This window comes from Hyperolius riggenbachi, chromosome 9, assembly GCF_040937935.1.
Source record: "Hyperolius riggenbachi isolate aHypRig1 chromosome 9, aHypRig1.pri, whole genome shotgun sequence".
NCBI lineage: Eukaryota > Metazoa > Chordata > Amphibia > Anura > Hyperoliidae > Hyperolius > Hyperolius riggenbachi.
The window spans coordinates 145971695-145990188 of record NC_090654.1 but is presented as its reverse complement, the minus strand read 5'-3'; the positions used below and the strand labels follow the sequence as shown (position 1 = coordinate 145990188).

Here is an 18494-nt window from a genome sequence, read left to right as displayed (position 1 = left end):
TGTCAGCATCACACGGGGCTCCCTCCATATACGTACGCGTGAGGCTGGTTACTGCGCAGCCGCATGCGTACGGGTATGGAGGGAGCCCCTGTGATGCGGACAATTGGCCGCGTCCGCCGGAAGTGACTGGACCCGGTACCGCCGATCCAGGAAGCAGAGGATGGCGGCGTGGGAGCGATCCAGGCTTATGGGGCTGGAAGAAGCCCCAGGTATGTATAAAAGCTTTTTCTTTTCTTTTTTTCTTACGTTCCTCTCTGGTTCCCTTTAAAGAGACAATGAAACGAAAAAGAAAAATAGGATATAATGAATTCGTTGTGTAGTACTGATATTTACTACCGGTAGAACATTAGTAGCAAAAAAAATATTCTCATATTTTTATTTTCAGTTATATATTTTTGTTTATAACATTGCATCATTCTCTAATATTTGCAGTTTACACACTTCTCAGCACTCTAAATGATATTACAGAGCAGGCCAGTAAACTATTGACCTGTCCTCTGCAGAGAAAAGGAGAAAAAGAATATACAGTGACTGACAGTTGAGATAACAAGCTTCAGAAGACAGTGCTCTCTGCGACTTTGAAAATCATGGAGCTCAATGGCTCTTTTGCGTAGATAACTGGAGTTTCTTAACTCTTCCTGTACTGGAAAGAATATTAGACTTGTCTGTGCTCCTAAAGTTTTATTTCTTAGCTGTACTACACATACAAATCATTATATCATAATTTATTTTTTTTGCTTCAGTGTCTCTTTAAGTACCTCCAGTATAAATGACAGAGGCTGTCATGTCATGCTCAGTCTTAGTGATGAGGGGGGCTCTCAGGGTTAATTGCTTATCTGCACTGTCATAATTCTTCATACAGGTGATCGCACCGCATTGCTGATCCTGCTCCTGCAGAATTAAGGCAGAACCTGATATGACTCTCTTTATACGGAGATCAGTAGCCTGTATATAATGGTTTGGACACGTTAGAAAAAGTGCCACACAAGATTTCCTGACATGTATCCAGATTGTCAACCATAAGCCCAAAGCAATCATAGGTTACTACTGGAAAGGTGAGCTACAATGCAGAGCGGGTCCCTGCATTATGCTGGGGAAGCCATTGAGCAGTCTGTTTGCTACCATTGAGCAAAAGACAAAGCTGGCCTCCTCTTAAAGGGAACCTAAACTGAGAAGGATATGGATTTTTCCTTTTAAAATAATACTAGTTGCCCGACTCTCCTGCTGATCCCGTGTCTCTAATACTTTTAGCCACAACCCCTCAACAAGCATGCAGATCAGGTGCTCTGACTGAAGTCAGACTGGATTAGCTGCATGCTTGTTTCAGGTGTGTGATTCAGCCACTACTACAGCTAAAGAGATCAGCAGGATGCCAGGCTACTGGTATTGTTTAATAGGAAACCACAATCCAAGCTCGGAGGCTGCGCACAAATGTTCACAGTAATCAAGTCTCTATTAGATGCAATCCTGTAAGGAAAAACAGTCAAAACGCTATTGATCCAATAGATAAACAATCCAGTGCTTTTTCCTAAGTTGCAGGCTGTTCTCGCCACTGATCACCTTCAGCGAGTAGTCACCACCACCACACCCCTCACAGTGGGCACTCACCGCTATTGTATGACCCTCTATTAGGTGGGTCTTCAGCGCTTATGGGGTCATCAGGCCGCCCCCTGCCACTCAGGAACTTTATCCGCTCAATGAGACTTGTACAGGAGCATATACACTTTCTAAAACATGAACAGAGCTCTCATAGCGTAATACTGTAAAAACAAGTTTATTCTAAAAGAAATGCGCACTTACAAACATGAGGCTTGGTGTTGGGCACAGAGTTTTAATGGGCTCTACCCCAATCGTAGGCCGCCGGATCGGCTTGTTGCGCTGACTGGGTCCGCTTCCAGTGGCTCTCCACCTCGCCCCTCTGATGTCTGTAAGCTTGCTAAAAAAGTGGTCGCATTAGCTTGACCGGTTTCGTCGCCTAGGCGACTCCTCAGAAGCATATGCGGCCTGAATGCCATGTTGATTTATATATACCTATCCACCTAGTCTCATTTCCTCCCTCCCCTCCCTCTCTCACCCCCGGAAGTGCTAAGAGCCGAAAAATGTCAGCCAATGGTTTCCCCGTATATCCCGAATCTGCTTCCGGGTTCAGGTTCCCATAGTAACGCGGCTGCTTCTCTTCTTCCCCTTACGTAACGTCGGCGTTTGGATTACCATACCGCCGCGCATACGTATTGCGTATGATGCCTGCGACCAGTGGCCGTTTGAATTGCGCATGTGCAAGCATAGCCTGCATACCAGACGTCTATCTCTATTCCAGGCCCTCTTGTGGTCAGCCATCAAAACGCATGTTCCAATTCATTGCACGCTCACATATTCCTTCCCTCGCGGCCCTCTTGTGGCCACATACCTAGCTGCAGCTAAAAATCTATTTTAAACCCTCTCCGATGTCTACCATTGGGGTATAGCCTTAACAATGATATTACACTTTGTCAAAAATATATATCCACAGAGACAACATATACCATTACAAAACATCATCCATAACTAGAACTGAGAGGTAAAGTCAAGGGGTTATGCCGTTAATCTCATGTTATGTACATATTTCAAAATCTCTCCCTTGTGCCCCCTACATCATTCTCCAGTATGTTTTTTGTTGGTCTCACTTATATTACTTAACACAGGTGAGTATTTCACCCTTCCACTCGAATGCCCACTATTTTTTGTGCAATATCATTCCCATGAACATATAACCTTTGTACTGTGAACTATCAAGAAGTGCCCTAATTGAACAATATGTGCCCGCTTTTAAGTCGTAACCTTTCAAGTGTAAAACCTTTCAAGTGTAAAAAACATTTAAAGGGCATTCGGTTGGGGGATCCACTCACCTATATATGTTTTAGTCATTACTCAAAAAGCAAACTAAATCTATGTCACTATTCAGTCCTCTAGGTTTCAATGTGTTTAACATGTAGATCCATTTGGTCTCTTTTTGGGACACACTCCTCACCATGTCTCCCCCCCTCCATGGCCTGGTGATTTTTTCCACCCCACAAAAATTTAAAAGTGACGGGTTGCAATTATGCGCTTGTTTAAAGTGGGCCGACAGCGTATGGCTCGTAAGCCCCTTTGCAATGTTGCGCAGGTGTTCCCCTATCCTTTCTTTTAAAGGCCTCGTTGTCCTCCCCACATATTGGAGTCCACATGGACACCAAGCCAGATATACTACAAATTTATCATTACAAGTGATGAAATCTTTTATCTTAATCTTCCTACCATTTGAATGTCCTGTTAATAAATTCGTTCTCTGAGGCCTGGCCTCTCTGCATCCTTTGCAGTCCCTACATGGATGGTAGCCTGCTCGCTGCCACCCTCTAAATCTAGGCGGCAACTTTTTTGGCTCCACACAGCTGGGGGCCAGTATGTTTTTGAGATTGGGGGCCTTTCTATAAATAAATTTCGGCCTGGTGGGCAGGATTTTACTCAGTGTTCACTGGGTTATGAAGGGCACACCATCAGTTAAATCGGTTGGGTGCTTGACACTGAGATATAGGCATCTGTATCTCCAGATAAGACATTAGACAAATGTGTCAGCACACCAATAATTCCATAGTACACGCTCTTTTATTGAGCCATGTGTTCCCACAAGAGGAAAAAGCCGACAATTGTTTCGGGGCCACACAGGGTCCCCCTTCTTCAAGGCGCGTGGTTACAAAATACATACAAGTTCAACAAACATTATATAATAACATAATCCCTACTCACCCCACCCACAGTGAATTCAATCAGTGATGTCATCTCCATTTGTTTACATAACAAACATGCCCCAATGTTCATCCTCTTGTACAATCTAGGTACTCATTTAAATGATAATGCTAATCAGTGCGCACAGCGCTACTGTACCTATTATTTGTTACCTGTTAGAAGATCCACCAGTCACATCCTGTGTTAAATGTATGGATAATTGTCCCAGTGATTTGAATGTCGGTGGTGATAGTCAGCCGTTATCTACAGCTGTAATAGGTTTATCCGCCGCTGTCAGCGCCGAGCAGCGCCGCCCCTCGATTCTTGTGGGAACACATGGCTCAATAAAAGAGCGTGTACTATGGAATTATTGGTGTGCTGACACATTTGTCCAAGGATTTTACTCAGGTCTGTATCTGTGAGGAGTATCTCCCAGTGTTTTTCTACAATTTTTTCAAAGGTTTTATATTGGCTGTTGAAATCCGTCACAAGTGCATAATTATGTTCACTAGGGCCGTTGTTACTTTCCCTGGCCCTATGTATGAGTTCTTCCCTATTTGTCATTCTCACCCTCTGTATCTCACCGTCAAGGAACTTTTCTTCATATCCCTTTTCTATAAACCGATTCTTCAGAATGCTAGATTGTTCCTCAAAATCTTCCAATTTGCTACAGTTTCTTCTCAATCTCATAAATTGCCCCCTTGGTACATTTTTTATCCATTTGGGGTGGTGCTCACTCCTAGTGGATATGTATCCATCGCGGTCTGTGGTTTTAAAAAAGGTTTTGGTTTTTATTTCCCTATCTACAACCATTAGGTGAAGGTCCAAAAAGTTAATTTCTCTTATGTTGTGTTCATACGACAATTTTATATTCATATTGTTATTATTTAAAATATCAAATAGTGATTCTAATTCTTCTTTAGTGCCCCCCCATATCATTAACAGGTCATCAATGTATCTTTTCCAAACTTTAATCCCCCGTGATGAAAAACGTGCCAAAACCCACTCTTCCCATTTTCCCATATAGAGATTTGCGAGGCTGGGTGCGAATCCAGCCCCCATTGCGCATCCCCTGTGCTGTCTATAGAAACTCCCACCGTGCCAAAAATAGTTTTTTTGCATAGCAAATCTTAATAATTTCAATAAAAATTCAATCTGATCCACTGGTAGTTCACCATCTTTGTGCATGTAGTATCCAACTGCCTCAATCCCCTTCTCCTGCGGGATACTTGTGTACAGTGAAGCTACATCTGCTGTAACTAAACTTTCACCCTCTTCTACTATGTGCCCTTCTATTTCTTGTATTGTGTGTTTAGTTTAATAGGAAACATCCATATCCCTCTCAGTTTAAGGTTCCCTTTAAGCATACCAGGGATCAAATGCTGCTGCAGGACAGGTCCTATATATTCTGTTTTTGTGTTTAAGCAGGTTAAAAGCTGTGGTTATTCAAAATTATCTTTGCTTGTGTGAGGTACTTGTTTGTTGTAGACTTATGCTGGGAACACATTTCAATTTCCTGTCTGATCAGTGGGTGAGCGGACAGCAAGTTGTACCGTGTGTACATGTGTAAACTGCTCCCGATCGATAAAGGGACCGATTTTCTGATGATAACTTTGAAACAGATAGGACATATTTGAAATAATTGCAAGATTCCCGTTGATCGGCTGGGAAATTGCATTGTGCGTTCCCTGTATAAATCTCAAGACCCTGCTAAATCTGAGCAGTTTGCTAAGGCAAAATCAAAGAAGATGCAATGCATACTCAGCGAAGCTATTCTTCGGTTGTCAAAAACTACTCTATCAACCATGTATTTGTTCTTGCCTGAAGACAAATCCTTTGATTGCTATGAAGGACTTCCTAGTTAAAAAGGAACTGTCAGCTACTTTTAACTTGTTCAGGTGTACTATGCCTCAGTCTAGTCTAGCTTTAGTGCCCGGTCTGGCCCTTGTAGCTCAGGTCTCCATAGCTGCAGCTGTCCCTTTAGATCACAGGTATCAAACTCAAGGCCCGCTTGCCAAATGTGACCCTCCTTGTCATTTTATGTGGCCCTTGAGAGCTTCTAATGTCCATCATTGTAAGGAAGCAGTAAAAGAATAACCACACGCTCCTTCCCATCCAGAGGAGCACACCAGTGACAGTTTTCTGATCAAAAAATTTCCATTCCTAATGAAATTAGCATGGGGCCCAGTCCGGGGTCTTAACTCCCCCATCCCATTTGGTGGCTGGTAAAACACAATCATGTGACATTGCTCAGGAGCCAGAGGTGTTCTGGTTAGTGTGTGTGCCTGTCAAGAAGATCAGAGGAGACCCAAACCAGCACTGGAGTTTAAATATTAAACTGCTCCACTGTATTACTGGGTTCAAGACCCACCCTCTCATGGCCTCTATTGTTTAGACTGTTCAATAAATGTTAAGTCTTAAACAATTAAGCACGCAACTTAGACCAGGTTTTAGATTTTGGCCCCTTATGTGCTTGAGTTTGTCATCCCTGCTTTACAGATTCTGCTTTACCTCTAGGCTCAGCTACCCCGTAGCATCGGCTGCACAGGAGCTCCTAAGCTGTTTTCAAACCTTTAGCTCTAGTTACTCCAGTAGCCATAGACCTGATTGTTTCAGCTGCCCGACTAACCCTTATGCCTGGTACACACTATAAGATTTTCTGGCATATTTACTGTCAGATCGATTATTTCCAACATATCCGATCTGATTTCCGATCTATTTCCGACTATTTTCTGTTCACTTCAATAGGAAATTGATCGGAAAATGCTCGGAAATAGATCAGAAAATGCTCGGAAATCGATCAGAAATCAGATCGGACATGTTGGAAATAATTGATCTGAAAGTAAATCTTCCAGAAAATCTCAATGTGTACCTAGCATGAATTTCCCATCCCTCCTGGTCCCTTGGCCCTTACATAGCCTCAGGCGCATGCTATGGCAGAATAGGACTCATCAGAGCAAGACTCTGTAGAGGAGAGGAAGGAAGAGGATTCTCCTTCTGGGGATAACTCAGGTTCAAAAAAGGCCACCGATTTTGATGCAGCAATAACTTATTACCTTTGCCATCACAGTGATACATGTATTGTTTTTTGTTTTGTTTTTGCAGGACATTCTAGGCTTTCTTAGGCTAATTTTTTTTTCAAGTATTATTTAATTTCATGGGCGTAAACGCAAAAATTGCACGCTGTTTCATGTTTCCCCCTTCCTAACTTTTACATAACAAGTGCCACAGTTTTAAAACCCCTAAAAATACATTATTTGACTCGACCCAGGTAAAACGATACCATACGTGCCATATTTAATCACTAGTCAGGCATGTAGAGTACCATTATCGCTAGCCTGTGTGTCTGTAGCGATTGAATGCGATCGCTATGGCGCACAATTTGGGGACCCCAGTGCTGTATAGATGCATTTTTAGACAACAGTTTGATGTATCTATACAGCTGTCGCCATAATTATCGCATCCGATCACGATAGCCATTACAAGTGTCTAAGAATCTTCAGGCCAAGTATAGGTGTCACAAGGGGTTAATTAGTTTGGTAGGGGTTAAAAGTTCACACAAAAAACTTTTTAGAAAAGTTTACACTGTCACTTTAAATAAAAAAAATCATTGTAACTTAATGTGAATGACTGCTGCTAGCAACAATCTGTGACAATGGGATCAGTGCACGAGCGTGCAAGTGCATGAGTGCCGGGGGTGCGTGTGTGCAGGCGCGAGATCGAGGCGGTGGATTTTAGTGCTGGACGTAAGTCTCACATCCAGGAACCTACAGTGTAACTAATTTGGGTGTGAGACTTGCATCCAAAAACCTAAAGTGGAAAAGGATGAGAACATCAGGCCTTGGACTAAATGTGCACGAGTAGAAAGGTGATTGCGTGTAAACTGTGTGTTAAAACGTGATCAGGCTCAAGTAGCCGGTGCTCCATCCTCCTGTTGTTCACCACTCCACACAGAGACAAATCAACGGATAATGAGGCACTTTTAAACTTGCGTTTATCAAATCAATACACAACACCCCAACATGTGTAGTGTATTGCTGAGATTTGATAAATGCAAATTCAAAAGCCACTTGAGTGCCTCCTCCTTATTTGTTGCTTGGACTAAATGTCCAAAAATGTATGCCCTTCCGACTCATGATAAGAATGCACACTTCAAGGATGCGGGGTTGCTGAGAGATTTTGTGGACAGAAAGAATTTGGGAGGTATTTCCTCTGTTTGTGTAGCACACAATCTTAAAGGGAATCTGAAGTGAAAATAAACTTATGAGATAATGAATTGTATGTGTAGTACAGCTAATGGTAGCCATACATCTAGCAATGATGGGCAGATTCGACCAAGAGACAAATCCTCTCTCTAATCTAATTAGAGAGAGATCTGTTGGCTGCCCATACACTGCAGGCCGTTTCGCGATCAATTTCATGCTGAAATTGATCAGGAATTGGCCTTGTGATGCCGCATCTGATTACATCACCGCCCGGTGTTATCCCCCTAATGTTAAATGTCCCCCGGTGCCCAGTGCAAGTTATACGTTACCTGTCCGCGGCCTCTGGTGTCTCCAGGCGCACTCTGTTCTTCATATACGCGCGTCACGTGATTGCCTAGTAAAGTGGCTGCGTGTGTGACGTCTGACGTCACATGCACTCCCTTACTAGGCAACCACGTTGGGAGCGCGTGTATGGAGAGCGGAGTGTGCCTGGAGCCAGCGAAGACAGCGGATAGGTAATGTATAACTTGCACTGGGCATCGGGGGGACATTTAACATTAGGGAGTGTTTTGTCACGTTTGCCCCAAAATTGCACGTCATTACTGCTGCGGATCCGATCGAGCAAGTTGGCCCAACATCTTGCAGCCTGTGCGATCGATTTATACGACCAATTTAGTACCAAAATTGGTCGCATTGATGTTCAGGCATGCATTAGGCGGCACCAATATTCATCTGATTCGATTATGATGGTCGATCGAAGTTGCCTAATTTATGGCTACCTTAAGAAATAATAGAACATTAATAGCAAAGCTATGAGTCTCATATTGTTTCCAGTACAGGAGGAGTTGAGAAACGTCAGCTATCTAATCAAAAGAGCTTCTCTGAGGTCTCCGACCCTACTGTGGTTGTCTTTGCTACTAATGTTCTATTAATTATCTGTAATAGACATACAATTCATTATAACATAAGTGTTTGGGTTTTTTTTTTTCCCTTCAGCGTCACTTTAAAGCCTGGTTAAAGGTATTACAGAACCGTCTTTAACCGTCTTTATCTACTTATATATGTGTTGTTTTTTTCTCTGACATAGTATGGTTGACCGCTCCTCTTTAAAGGGAACCTTAAGCGAGAAGTACATGGAGGCTGCCATATTTATTTCCATTTTAAACAATACCAGTTGCCTGGCAGCCCTGTGGATCTGTTTGGCTGCAGTAATGTCTGAATCACACCAGAAACAAGCATGAAGCTAATCTTGTCAGATCTGACGAAAATGTCAAACACCTGATCTGCTGCATGCTTGTTCAGGGTATATGGCTAAAAGTTTTAGATGCAGAGGATCAGCAGTATAGTCAGGAAACTGGTATTGCTTAAAAGGAAATAAATATGGCAGCTTCCATATCCCCCTCACTTCAGGTTCCCTTTAAGGCAGCTGCATTTTTAGCTGATGCTTCAGCGGAGTCAGTTGGATCTGAAAGTAAAGCTTCAGCACTGGCCAATTTGGAGGTCAGTATGGCTCAGGACCTGGGAGGGTGATTTAGCCTCCAAGGACCAACTCTGTGTGCTGCTTTGACGGTGAGCAATTGTTCGGTTCTAACCTTTAAAACGGATGTAAATAACCAGAAAGATAGTTTGTTAGGAAACCCTTTCGGGAAAAGAAAAACTTCCTGGTAGTTTAGGACCTCCCTTTACCAGAGGGGGGGGGGGGGGGGTTACGAGGTCGGCTTCTGCAGCGGAGAAGACCGGGTGTCACCGAAGCTGCGGCGAGGACACAGGACAGCTGTCAGGGGCTGGAGCCGTCCTGCCCCAGGTGAGTGGAAGTTATTTTATTTTTGTGCCTTGACGTATCCTTTAACTGGTCCCTGCATATTCATCTTTCCCCCTGCCCCAGAAATTAAAAAATTAGTACACACCTTTTATGTGTGGTATCTTTTCTAGCACATAACTTTTATGAGGGATGAGCACCACTTTTAGTAGTCACTAGTAAATTTACAATCACCTTTATAATCTTTATCACTTTTATCCTGAAACAGACCCGCAAGATTCTGGCAGCATGTGAGAAGAACTTGACGAATACCTACCAGCTCAATTATGACATGCACAACCCCTTTGACATTTGTGCTGCCTCATACAAGCCGATTTATCGGGGAAAACCAGTGGAAAAATGTCCACTGAGTGGTGCATGCTACAGTCCAGAGTACAAAGGACAGATCTGCAGAGTAACCACAGTAAGTACACATATCCTATGACTTGAGCTATGAAAACATTTAAATCATGCAGATGTTTGCCAGCTGTGTAGATACAATCATGCTTTTTAATATAATATAATTAATACATCCAAGGCTGTGGAGTCAGTACAAAAATCATCCAACTCCAACCCCTTAGTTTATGAAACCATTAACTCAAACACTGACTCCAGGTACCCAAAATTGCTCAGACCTTGCATGGCTATGGATTGGGTAAAAAATCATCCGACTCCTAAGGAGCCTTCCCGTTGCTTCCATAGATTCTATATATATTCTATGGAAGCAACGGGAAGGCTCCTTAGGCCCCAGAGCCTTCCCTCTCCTTAAGCGCATATCTGTTTTTTATTTTTATAATCCCTTCAGACTCGCTTTAAATTAGCCAATAAACTGTATCATCCTGATTCAAAATGCCTTGCTTTTACTGATAGCAAACCTGGTACAATACTCTACTGCTATCACTATTGATATCTGTAGTAAATCTTTAGAATATGGAGGCTGCCATTTCATTTTGTGCTTTGAAACCATGTTTGTAAGAATGATGACTTTTTCTTGTCACAATGAAATTGATAGGTCAATAAAGATTTGTAAACGAATCCCTCACACACTGCTTATTCCAAGAATTTATATTTGAGTCGATACCCAAAATAGTAGAAATACTCCAGCCATCTGTGACCATTTTGTGTGTTGTTGCCATTTGCTGTACGCGTGATTATCTTCTATCCTTATCCAATGATGAACACGTTTTGACTTGACTCTTATGGGACTTAATGCAGGTTAGAATTTCGCTCCCTTCTTAAAGGACTAATGGCTCGTTTCCACTGTTGCGACGCGATTTCGCCGGCATCCCGACGCTTGTAAAAACGCATGCGGATGCGTTTCCGCATGCGTTTTTACCCGCATTTTTGCATGCGATTTCGCATGGCAGGGTGCCATGCGAAATTAACCATGACACTGCCAGGGCAAAATAACATTGAAAAAGGTGCGAAATCGCACGCGAATCGCGGGTAAAAGCGCATGTAAAAACGCATGCGTTTTTCCTATTAAATACATTAGCGGCGATTCGCACGGATTCCCGACGCAGGTGAATTCTGTGGGTCCTGTCGTGCAGATTTGGCCCGCCGCCAAATCGCTCCCGCACGCCGCACATATGGAAACAGCACCGGCCACTTCAATGTACCAAGCGAATCCGCATGTCGGCGCCGCATGCGGATTCGCTATGGTGGAAACGAGCCCTCAGGGAGAACTGTAAGGTAAAAAAAAAAAAAAAAAGTTGTTTTTTTTGTTTCAATAATTTTTATTGGAATTTCAACAATACAAGGAAAAGAACAGTAATTCCTTATTAATTATAGTATATATAGAAAACACTAAATCAATAAGTAATCAGTGGTTGGTAACTTGGTTATAACCATACTTATTCAGAAGTAAGTTACTGCAATAAACTGGTCTCTTAACATAACATTCTATATCAAACTGTAGTATGCAAAATTCAAGTAGAAAATTCTTATGGGAATAGTCTAAGCCAGCCTCTCTCAACCTTTCTACCGTGGAGGAACCCTGCACATAAACTTTTGGATCTCAAGGAACCCCTGCAAACAATTTTTTAGTTTCGAGGAACCCCTGCATTTATTTTGCAGGAGGCATGGTCTTTAAAAGTATGTGTGGCTGTTTATTTCACTACCCCCATTACACTGCCACTCATTATACCGTCTCCTGATGCCCCAATTTAGTGCTTCTTGTTACAGTACCACCTATTATAGTGTGCTCTATTATACTTCCCCCACGATGGGGGAAAATGCCAAGGAACCCCTGCAGAGTCCTCAAGGAACCCTGGGGTTCTAGGGAACCCTGGTTGAGAAAGCCTGGTCTAAGCTATTCCCATTCAACAGTGGAGTCAGGTGCAGCGGTGTTCACATTTTGAGGTTGTGTACTAGTGAATAAGAATGTGTGAGTGTTAGTTTTAAAAGTAAAGGGACAGTAGCCAGATCTCTATCTTGAGTGTTTATCAAGCAGATCTGGGTGTGTCCACAAATAGATCTGTTTATCAGAGAAGGTGATGGGGAGGGGGGGGGGGGGGGAGTTGGGGTGAACCTTGGGTTTAGCGATATACTTTCTTGTTCCTCTTCTTTTTGTGTTTTAGATGCAGTGTGCAAAACTGGGTTAGGTAGTAGATACAGTGGCTTGCAAAAGTATTGGTCCCCTTGAAGTTTTCCACATTTTGTCACATTATTGCCACAAACCTGAATCAATTTTATTGGAATTCCACATGAAAGACCGATACAAAGTGGTGTACATGTGAAAAGTGCAACGAAAACCATACATGATTCCAAACATTTTTACAAATAACTGCAAAGTGGGGTGTGCGTAATTATTCAGCCCCCCTGAGTCAATACTTGTAGAACCACCTTTTGCTGCAATTCTAGCTGCCAGTCTTTTAGGGTATGTCTCTAGCAGCTTTGCACATCTAGAGACTGAAATCCTTGCCCATTCTTCTTTGCAAAACAGCTCCAGCTCAGTCAGATTAGATGGACAGCGTTTGTGAACAGCAGTTTTCAGATCTTGCCACAGATTCTCGATTGTATTTAGATTTGGACTTTGACTGGGCCATTCTAACACATGGATACATGGACACATGGATTAGATTTAGATTTTAGAATTGTGTTTAGTACTTCTGATGTAGTAATTAACGCATTTAGAGTAGAGGTTTGGTTTTCCGAAGTGGTCGGGAGGTTAGTTTTTGCCAGGAATTGTTCAATTAGTTTGGGAGTGGGTTGTGGTATAGCAGTGTCTTTATTTAGGTTATATAGGGCCGCATAGAAATCACTGAAGGCATCTGCTATGTCTTGAGGATTGGTAAGAGATAGTTTTGTGAACGGGTGGGTGAGTTTTAGGATTTTGGCTTTAGCTTCAGTGATCTCCCCAGAGCCTTTCAAGTGGGCGCGCCGCCCGGGTGAATCATGTGGCTGCCCAGGTGATTCATTTGACCACCCGGATTATTTACATAGCCTTTTGCAAGGCTGAAACTTTTTGATGTTCTCATTAACACAGCAGCGCTCTGTCAGAGCAGTTTGCAGCCTCTCCTCCTCCCCTCCTTCCTATCAGCGTGGTGGAGGGGCGGGGAAAGCACAAGAACTGAGCACAGCGCGGATGAGCCGGAACTGCGGGAACTATGAAGGAGCTGGTGAGCGGCCGTACACAGGAGCAGAGAGGTCTTGAATTGCATGGCTCTATTCCTTCTGATAAATCATTTATCTCCCCGATCACTGCAGTGGGCAGAAGCTCCCCTCCTCCTCTCCTCATCAGTGCAGAAGCACAAGGCCCCCTATCCCCCTTTCATTCATCAAATAAGCTTTAAAGCGTGGACTCATTAACACATCAAAAAGTTTATTTACTCTAAATTAGTTCAAGCATTAAGAATTCACAACTCATTCGGATTATACCCCATTAAACACTGCAAAAGATGTCATGATAAATGAGCAGTTTACAGCCAGCTGCAAGAGGAGCCTGGTACTTGGCATTCACTCTGGCTCCTGTCTCACTACATACACATAACACTGCTGTCCCTGCACTCTATCACAAACTACCAAATGTCTTTCTCTGATTGTTCAGTTAAATCGTTGCAACATCCAGCTTTCGCAATCTGCACATGAATGGCTAAATGTTTGGTTTAGCTGTCTTGTCTCAGCTGTTATGCTTAATACACAACGATGCAATTTTCTGTCAGATTAACGGTCCATTTGATTATTTCCGACAGGTCCAATCTGATTTCCACTCGTTCTGATCACTTCTATACAAAATCGATCAGAAAAACAATCAAAAATCAGATCAGACCTGTCGGAAATAATCAATTTGAACACCAATCTGAATGAAAATTGCATTGTATGTACTAAGCATTATAAAGAAAATCTAACTTGTATGCTCACAAATTAAGTTAGCCTTGTTTTTGCTAAATTCCCCTCTGGGGTTCTCACCACCCCTGGTGTCTGCCTGTGTGATCAGCTTTAGTCCGCACTGTTCTCCTCCTCCTAGTGTGTGTACAGCAGCAGGAGTCATGTACATAGCATGCGTGGTGAATGATGTCTGGTCATTGTCACAGTCATGCATGTGATGATGGGGCTATGGCACTAAGCCCCCATTCACACTGGACTGCTTTTCAGGGGATTTTCCAGCTCTTTGCTGATCGCCAGACAACCCAGTAGCAAGCATCGTGACCTTACTTCACCACCCGGCTACTTTTCCATGCCACCCGGCTGGAAAATATTTCTGGGGAGAACACTGAGCTTGTTTGTGTTTGATAAATTTGGCTAGTAATGGACTGGCTTTATTGTTTTGATGATATTGAGTCATTTTTAATCTTGCTAGTCGGAAAACATAATCCGCTGCTAGGGCGATCCTCATTTTTTGCCTCAAATCAAGTAGGTCAGACCATGTTATATTGCCTATTTTGGAGTTTGTGACTGTTTGGAGGGAACACCTATCCAACAGGAAAACATCTATCCTGGTGTAGTCCTTTTCTTCTCCATGATTTGCTCTCTCCAGGGGTCGTATAGATCCATTTTGGCCAATAAAGAAGAAAGTATCTTAGAGGGTCTCCCTTTACCGCTAGATAAGTCTAGTTTTTGGTCATATATTATGTTAAAGTCTCCTCAAATTATCAACCGGGGGGGGGGGGGGGGGTTCATGGCTATGACTTTGGTTTAAAACAATTTTAGAAATTTAATTTGGCCTTTATTGGGTGCGTATAGATTCACCAGAGTGTGAGGAGAGTCATTAATTAAACAGCAGAGAAGAATATTTCGGCCTTGGGAGTCTTTTTCTTCATGTGTGATTTTAACATCCAGGTCTTTATGGAAAGCTATCAAAACTCCAAATTTCTTTTTTGGTGAGTTGTTGAAGATGATCGGGGATGGTTGGTGTTTTGGCATATGGGTGCTCTGCCATCTTGAAAGTGGGTTTCTTGTATGTATAAGATGTCCGTGCGTTGGCGAGTTGCCTCTTTCCATAATTATTGTCTTTTGGCTGGGGTGTTTAGTCCTTTAACATTCATAGAGGTACATATCAGCATTTTTTAAATGGTGGATGATGTGTTTTGTGGGGAGTAGAAAGCATTGTACTGAACAGTTGAGGTACTTCAAGATTCACTTCCAAGGGAGTGGAGAAGGGGACAGGTAGGATGCAGATCTATTGTGAGTGCATTGATCATAAGTAGATTTTCTTGGATGATGATCCAGATTCTGATATACAAGTACAGAAAGAGAGAGATTCCGAAGGCTGCATAAAGGAACTCCAGTGGGGGGAACTGGGCAAGTCCTTAGCATAAGGAAGTCAGAACTCGCCATTTCTCAGTGGTACAAGTGTTGTCCAGGGGTCAGCAATACCCCTTTAGGAAACTAGTTGCCAATCTTGCAGAACTTTTGCTGAGGGTGCAGATTTCCCTGTTTTTGGGCCTGTTTCTGATATCTTAAGGTTCCATGAGGAGAAAAGCTTGTTGCCATCATCCATGGACGAGATGGAAAATAGGTTTCCATTCTTATTGATTAGTATTTTAGTGGGGAATCCCCAGCGATAAGGAATATTGTTATCACGCAGGGTTTTGGTGATTGGAAGAAGGGATTTACGTTTGGCTAGTGTGGCTTGGGACAGATCTGAATAGAGTGTGATGTTCTTATAAGGGGTCAGGTAGAGACCCTTTTTGTTTGAGATAAAGCCGGATATTTTCTTTAGTTGGATAAAAGAGACATTTGCAGATAACGTCTCTTGGAGAACTGGCAGGCAGATGTGTTGGTTTAGGGAGCCTGTGGATTCTTTCTATGGATAGTTCTATATCCGATAGGTGCGGCAGAGCAGTATGAATCAGCTGTTGGATGTATTGTTTGAATTAGGGTTGCTGTCTTATCTATCCCTCTAAATTTCAGGTTTGATCTTCTGTTTTTATCCTCTAAATCTGCTGCTTTCATTTTAAGCCATGTGATGTAATTCTGTGTTTCCTCCATGTAATCTGCTGACTTGTTGTATTCAGTGGTTTCTACTGTAGAGATTCTATCCCCCAGGAGGCTGACAGATTGTTGGAAGTGGTTAGTTACTGCAGCTATCTCTGCTGCTATAGAGGTTTTGAGAGACATGAGGAGCTCTTTCATGTATGATTGTGTCAGGGCCTGCTCGGTAGCCGGGAATAGTTCCAGCGCTGCTCCGTGTGCAGAGAGGGGAGGGGTCGGCATGTTATCAGGCCCTGTCTGGTCTTCATGTGCTGACAGCCTCTGCCTCGATTTAACTGGGCTGCATGAGGCTGGAGAAGTCGCATCGGGAGAGGAGTCGCCCTGGGTAGTATGCAATGTGTGAGGTAAAGAGGGGGAAACTTCGTTCCCGTTTGTACTCACTGCGGGCTGAGGTAGGAGCGCTCCATGACCGACGCCATCTTTACTACCTGCTTTCGCTTGTAATCCGGCAAAGATCTCCGGTATTTTCTGGGGTTTGGCTTGTCCCATCTTCCTTTTTTTGTTGATTTCCATGTCCATCGGGGTTTCAGGCATGGTTAGGAGCTGATTTGTTCCGATTGGCTGCTCTTAAAGCAGTAGGATCAGCCATACTATTCCAGGGGAAAAAAACACATATATAAGTAGATAAATACTTGATCTACTTACATAACACATGTATTGTACTGTCCATGTTTTGATTTCAGTGAATGTTTTATAGTAAATGACGAGAATTCTGTTCCTGGTGGGTGCCATGTCTTTTGCCCACAGTAAAGGCTAACTCGTGATGTCATTTCTGCCCTTTACTTTTTTTCTTGTCTCCTCCAATCGCTGAGTCACCTCAGCCTTGCTTGTAAACACAAGTGATTAGGGGATTAGGTTTCAGATAAGCAGCAGGCAGGGAAATAAAGGGAAGAGCAGGAATATATTATAGATAAAAAGAACCCCCAGCATGCAATTCTTTGGCACCGACTACTAAAGAGCCAGTGCTCCTAAGGTATATGATAACTCCAAATCATAACAGCAGAAAACGTTTTGAAAATTTTGAATGCAGGATTAGCATCTTTATCACTTAATACACTTAGACCAGTTGCTGTTGAAATTTGATTTTTATGGTGACGATACCGCTTTAAAGAGAATCTGTACTCTAATATTCTTACAAATAAAAAGCATACCATTCTATTCCTTATTTTCTCCTGTACCCCTCTGTGGTGTTTCTGCCACTCCCTGCTGTAATCCTGGGTTGTAATGAACAGTTTTAGGCAGTGTTTACAAACAAAAGCCTGGCTTCTAACCAGAGTATCATAGGCTGAGAACTAGCTTACTGTGTGACTATTGCAGAGCTTGGAGGGGGTGTGTAAAGCTTCTGCCAATGACAAACAGTGCTGCACATTCCACACATTCCAGCCTCTGCCCGACAGACACGACAGAGGAAAGGAGATAAGATTTATTACAGAGACAGTGCAAGTAGGAAAGGCTGCAGTAAGACAGGCCACATTAGAACAGGTATAGGAACTTATAGGATAGAAGAAATAAGGCTTAAAATTTTGTTACAGAGTCTCTTTAAGTCGCTTTTTATTAGGGATTACTGCGGAGCTCTTCTAGCCTGCGTCCAGTGTGTAATAATAATAATAATAATAATAATAATCCGAACATTTGTATAGCGCTTTTCTCCTGTCAGACTCAAAGCGCTCAAGAGCTGCAGCCACTGGGACGCGCTCAGGAGGCCACCCTGCAGTGTTAGGGAGTCTTGCCTTGAACTCCTTACTGAATAGGTACTTGACCTAGCCAGGATTCGAACCCTGGTCTCCCATGTCAAAGGCAGAGCCCTTAACCAGTACACTATCCAGCCACCTTTAAGCGCGGCAGACACGCCCCCCCCCCCCCCCCCTCCAAAAGTTTAACTTACCTGGGGCTTCTACCAGCCCCCCGCAGATGTCCTGTGCCCGGGCCGGGACAAAACAATCCTCTGGTCCCCCACCACGGCTCACTTCCGTTTTTTGCATCCTGCACAGTATGCTCCCAGCAATGTGAGCGGGAGCAAGGCCATGCACAGCCAGGGCCGTGTAGGCGCAGTGGCCCATGACATTGAAGTCGCAAAGAAATCCGCAGCGGGGGACCAGAGGATTGTTTTGTCCCGGCGCAGGTACAAGACTTCTCTGGGGGGTCAGAAGAAGCCCCAGGTAAATGAAGTTTTTGTTTTTGTTTTTTTCCTTTACAGTTCTTTAAATATTATAGCAGTGCATTGCAGTTGGGATTTTTGACTGAGGAGTTCTTGTCCCCACTCTGTTTATACCCCCTCTGTCCCTGTGTTTAAATATAAGGGAAGACGCCGAGAG

At 43.2% G+C, this 18494-nt stretch overlaps 1 protein-coding gene across 1 annotated transcript in view; it reads left to right on the top strand.

Annotated features, from left to right (window-relative positions):
• Positions 1–18494, top strand: part of COPA (COPI coat complex subunit alpha) — a 329230-nt gene that overhangs the window by 300001 nt on the left and 10735 nt on the right. Inside the window, exon 32 of the mRNA XM_068253599.1 lies at positions 9974–10168. Within this exon, the coding sequence (XP_068109700.1) occupies positions 9974–10168 (195 nt within the window). The remainder of the gene's footprint in view (positions 1–9973; positions 10169–18494) is intronic.